At 42.5% G+C, this 5608-nt stretch overlaps 1 protein-coding gene across 1 annotated transcript in view; it reads left to right on the forward strand.

Moving 5' to 3' along the window:
- Positions 1-980: 980 nt before the first annotated feature.
- LOC124046987 (dnaJ homolog subfamily C member 27-like) overlaps positions 981-5608 on the forward strand; it is a 24118-nt gene continuing 19490 nt past the window's right edge. Inside the window, exons 1-3 of the mRNA XM_046367737.1 lie at positions 981-1067; positions 4228-4310; positions 5425-5494. Of these exons, the coding sequence (XP_046223693.1) occupies positions 981-1067; positions 4228-4310; positions 5425-5494 (240 nt within the window). The remainder of the gene's footprint in view (positions 1068-4227; positions 4311-5424; positions 5495-5608) is intronic.

Below are 5608 nucleotides of genomic sequence, written 5' to 3' on the forward strand. Positions count from 1 at the left end.
GTTACATACAGCTGGTTTGATTATTAAATGTATAGCTAAATATAACAGATATCATTTGGGTCATATAATTAGGAATTAGAATACTAGAGTGGATGGACCCTTCTGGTATAAAAGTCTGCCATTTTGGTTAGAGAGTTGGTCAACCATGGTTTGCCAGTGCTAAGATATTGTGTAAAACAATGAATTTTAAGAATTTATCGGCAATGTATGTTTTGTTAGCTAGCCAGCCACTTTACACCCAAATGAACTGCCAATATGCCAACACAATCAATCCAGCCATACACAAAACACATGTTGTAAATGCTACAAGTGCTGAAATTGTTTCATGTAATAACACCCAAAGCTTTCCAAGAAAACACAAATGTAGACGTATAATTACAAATACAGTATAAAATACAGTAGAATTATATGACTGTATTTTAGGTTGACAATTATAAAATACAATTCCTGATACCTTGCATTTATTTTTTTCCTGCATAAATAAATCAGGATTGTGCCTTTTACAGTCCTTTCATTCCAATTAGACTGGGTTTTGTATTTGTCCCTGACCAATATGGCTCCCGTTTTTCACCCAACGCTGGAATCTGTAGGGTTTATGACATCATAGACCACGTGGATGTCTATGGTTTTGCTGACTTCATAATGCATCTGCTGCCGCACATAAGATTCATTGACAGACAGGTTTTTGCTGTGCAAAACACCGGAGCTGGCCATAATAGCACATGCAAGCTACCTATCCCGTAAGATGCATATTTCACTCGTCCAGATTTTTTTTTTTTTTTACGAGTCTAGCTAATATTTTAGATGCAGGGGTGTATAATGTCGTTAACGATGGAGTAAATGTCCCGCTAGACAGCTAACGTTAATAAGGGACGTGCTAAACTAAGTTAAGCTAAGATTGACATTCCAACTGTCTTTTAACAGCCATCATCGAAGACGTAAAATAAAATATTTTAACATACTTGGTCAATCTCATTAGCATGGACTCAAATGTGCAGAAGAGACGTGAGAACAAGAAATCACTCCGCGTGAAAGTGATCAGTCTTGGCAATGCCGAGGTGGGCAAGGTGAGTCACCTAGTTAAATGAGATGATTTTATTTCTTAACAACGTCAGATCAATGTAAGAAGACAGGTACCTAGCTAGACGAATAAACTCAACTCTGCCATTTACGATGGAGTTGAACGGTGACTATAGTGTGTGTGTGTGTGTGTGTGGACTGGAGCTCCCACGTCAGTATTCTATGAAATAAAATAAAAACAGATTTACAATAGATACAACACGGCAAAATCGTGGTTTAACGTGACCACACCGGAGTAGGTTAGGTGCTCTCATTACTCATGATGTAATAATGTCATTTCAATAAAATAAACTGTGGCATTACACTTACTTAGAAATTTGCTTCCTGCAACACTAACTCAAAAAGGTTCTGGGACACTGTAAAGTCCATGGAGAATAAGAACACCTCCTCCCAGCTGCCCACTGCACTGAAGATAGGAAACACTTGTCACCACTGATAAATCCACCATAATTGAGAATTTCAATGAGCATTTTTCTACGGCTGGCCATGCTTTCCACCTGGCTACTCCTACCCCGGTCAACAGCACTGCACCCCCAACAGCAACTCGCCCAAGCCTTCCCCATTTCTCCTTCTCCCAAATCCATTCTGCTGATGTTCTGAAAGAGCTGAAAAATCTGGACCCCTACAAATCAGCCGGGCTAGACAATCTGGACCCTTTCTTTCTAAAATTATCTGCCGAAATTGTTGCCACCCCTATTACTAGCCTGTTCAATCTCTCGTTCGTGTCGTCTGAGATTCCCAAAGATTGGAAAGCAGCTGCGGTCATCCCCCTCTTCAAAGGGGGGGACACTCTTGACCCAAACTGCTACAGACCTATATCTATCCTACCATGCCTTTCTAAGGTCTTCGAAAGCCAAGTCAACAAACAGATTACCGACCATTTCGAATCTAACCATACCTTCTCTGCTATGCAATCTGGTTTCAGAGCTGGTCATGGGTGCACCTCAGCCACGCTCAAGGTCCTAAACGATATCTTAACCGCCATCGATAAGAAACATTACTGTGCAGCCGTATTCATTGATCTGGCCAAGGCTTTCGATTCTGTCAACCACCACATCCTCATCGACAGACTCGACAGCCTTGGTTTCTCAAATGATTGCCTCGCCTGGTTCACCAACTACTTCTCTGATAGAGTTCAGTGTGTCAAATCGGTGGGTCTGCTGTCCGGACCTCTGGCAGTCTCTATGGGGGTGCCACAGGGTTCAATTCTTGGACCGACTCTCTTCTCTGTATACATCAATGAGGTCGCTCTTGCTGCTGGTGAGTCCCTGATCCACCTCTACGCAGACGACACCATTCTGTATACTTCCGGCCCTTCTTTGGACACTGTGTTAACAACCCTCCAAACGAGCTTCAATGCCATACAACTCTATCTTCCATGGCCTCCAATTGCTCTTAAATACAAGTAAAACTAAATCCATGCTCTTCAACCGATCGCTACCTGCACCTACCCGCCTGTCCAACATCATTACTCTGGACGGCTCTGACTTAGAACACGTGGACAACTACAAATACTTAGGTGTCTGGTTAGACTGTAAACTCTCCTTCCAGACCCATATCAAACATCTCCAATCCAAAGTTAAATCTAGAATTGGCTTCCTATTTCGCAACAAAGCATCCTTCACTCATGCTGCCAAACATACCCTTGTAAAACTGACCATCCTACCAATCCTCGACTCTGACGATGTCATTTACAAAATAGCCTCCAATACCCTACTCAACAAATTGGATGCAGTCTATCACAGTGCAATCCGTTTTGTCACCAAAGCCCCATATACTACCCACCATTGCGACTTATACGCTCTCGTTGGCTGGCCCTCGCTTCATACTCGTCGCCAAACCCACTGGCTCCATGTCATCTACAAGACCCTGCTAGGTAAAGTCCCCCCTTATCTCAGCTCGCTGGTCACCATAGCATCTCCCACCTGTAGCACACGCTCCAGCAGGTATATCTCTCTGGTCACCCCCAAAACCAATTATTTCTTTGGCCGCCTCTCCTTCCAGTTCTCTGCTGCCAGTGACTGGAACGAACTGCAAAGATCTCTGAAACTGGAAACACTTATCTCCCTCACTAGCTTTAAGCACCAACTGTCAGAGCATCTTACAGATTACTGCACCTGTACATAGCCCACCTATAATTTAGCCCAAACAATCTACCTCTTTCCCAACTGTATTTAATTTATTTATTTATTTTGCTCCTTTGCACCCCATTATTTTTATGTCTACTTTGCACATTCGTCCATTGCAAAACTACCATTCCAGTGTTTTACTTGCTATATTGTATTTACTTTGCCACCATGGCCTTTTTTGCCTTTACCTCCCTTCTCACCTCATTTGCTCACATTGTATATAGACTTGTTTATACTGTATTATTGACTGTATGTTTGTTTTACTCCATGTGTAACTCTGTGTCGTTGTATCTGTCGAACTGCTTTGCTTTATCTTGGCCAGGTCGCAGTTGTAAATGAGAACTTGTTCTCAACTTGCCTACCTGGTTAAATAAAGGTGAAATAAAATAAATAAAATAAACCTCACCGGAAACCAGCTGTGCAGACAACCCTATCAAATGGCCCAAAGTACTTTGAGATATCAGCTGATGCTAGAAGGGCTATATACATACATTTGATTTGATGTAGCCTATGGCAATCTCTACACCTACATGGTGGAATCTCCAGGTTTACACAGGCAATAGACAAAGCAAGTTAGATACAAACAAATGTTAGATAGCGACTTTCCATCATTTTTTATTTATTTATTTTAACCAGGCAAGTCAGTTAAAGAACATATTCTTATTTACAATGACGGTACATGGTACTGTGTGGCTCAGTTGGTAGACCGTGGCACTTGCAATGCCAGTGTTCTGGGTTTGATTCCCATGGGCCCATACGGTGCCATTTGAAATACAGCATTTAATACTGCAAGTCTCTCTGGATAAGAGCATCTGCAACATAACTAAAAGATGATGTTCCTGTCTAAAGCATGCCAGCCAGCTAGGGTAGCCTATCGCAGAATGAATCAATACCGTCACGACCACTGATTACATGGCAATTGCTACATAGAATGACACACAGTTTCCACGTGTAACGTGCTCCTATATATATTATATTTGTTACTTCATACACCTCTACTACTTTTTCCTCATTACAGAGCTGCATCATCAAGCGATACTGTGAGAAGAGGTTTGTGCCCAAGTATCTGGCCACCATAGGGATCGACTATGGGGTCACCAAGTAAGTTGTCCCCTAATGATGACACATGTTGATGACACATGTTGATGACACATGTAACAGTATAATTTTAAACCGTCCCCTCGCCCATACCCGGGCGCGAACCAGGGACCTTCTGCACACATCAACAACAGTCACCCTCGAAGCGTCGTTACCCATCGCTCCACAAAAGCCGCGGCCCTTGCAGAGCAAGGGGAAACACTACTTCAAGGTCTCAGAGCAAGTGACGTAACCAATCGAAACGATATTTAGCGCACACCGCTAACTAAGCTAGCCGTTTCACATCCGTTACACATATACTGAGTTTACGAAAACATTATGTAACACCTGCTCTTTCCATGACATAGACTGACCAGGTGAAAGCTATGATCCCTTAGTGATGTCACCTGTTAAATCCACTTAGATGAAGGGGAGGAGACAGGTTAAAAAGTATTTTCAAACTTTGAGACATGGATTGTGTATGTGTGTCATTCAGAGGATGAATGGACAAGACAAAAGATTTAAGTGCCTTTGAACGGGGAAATGGTAGTAGGTGCCAGAGCGCACTGGTTTGTGTCAAGAACTGCAACGCTGCTGTGTTTTTCACGTTCAACAGTTTCCCGTGTGTTTCAAGAACGGTCCACCACCCAAAGGACATTCAGCCAACTTGACATAACTGAGGTAAGCATTGGAGTCAACATGGGCCAACATCCCTGTGGAATGCTTTCGACACCTTGTAGAGTCCGCGCCCTGATGAATTGAGGCTGTTCTGCAACTCAATATTAGGAAGGTGTTCTTACTGTTTTGCAAACTCAAGAGTATTTCTGTCATCAGCTCAGTTCCATTGCTGTCAGGAGGTGGCAGGCAAACATAACGAACAAGCAACTGTTTATGATTCCACTTGTTCGCTAAGAGGCAGTTTAGAACTCAGAACAAGACTATAAGCGTTCTGAGCTTTGATCAACACTGGGAATGCAATAATAATTGTGTAAATGAAAAATTAACGAAATCCCTACTCTGCATGAAGTACCCCTGATGTGTACATTTTACCGGTAAGCTTACTTAGTTCCCCTTGTTGAGAACCACTGCTGTAGAGACTACTGAAGTCTGCGTGACTGATTGGGTGTTTTTTTTTCAGAGTCCAGGTGCGAGACAGAGAGATCAAAGTGAACATCTTTGACATGGCAGGACACCCCTTCTTCTATGAGGTCAGTGAGTACCTTACTACCTTATTGATCTTCTACGAACTCAGTGAGTACCTTATTGATCTTCTATGAGGTCAGTGAGTACCTTACTACCTTATTGATTTTCTATGAGGTCAG

Source organism: Oncorhynchus gorbuscha, linkage group LG10, assembly GCF_021184085.1.
Source record: "Oncorhynchus gorbuscha isolate QuinsamMale2020 ecotype Even-year linkage group LG10, OgorEven_v1.0, whole genome shotgun sequence".
Lineage (NCBI taxonomy): Eukaryota > Metazoa > Chordata > Actinopteri > Salmoniformes > Salmonidae > Oncorhynchus > Oncorhynchus gorbuscha.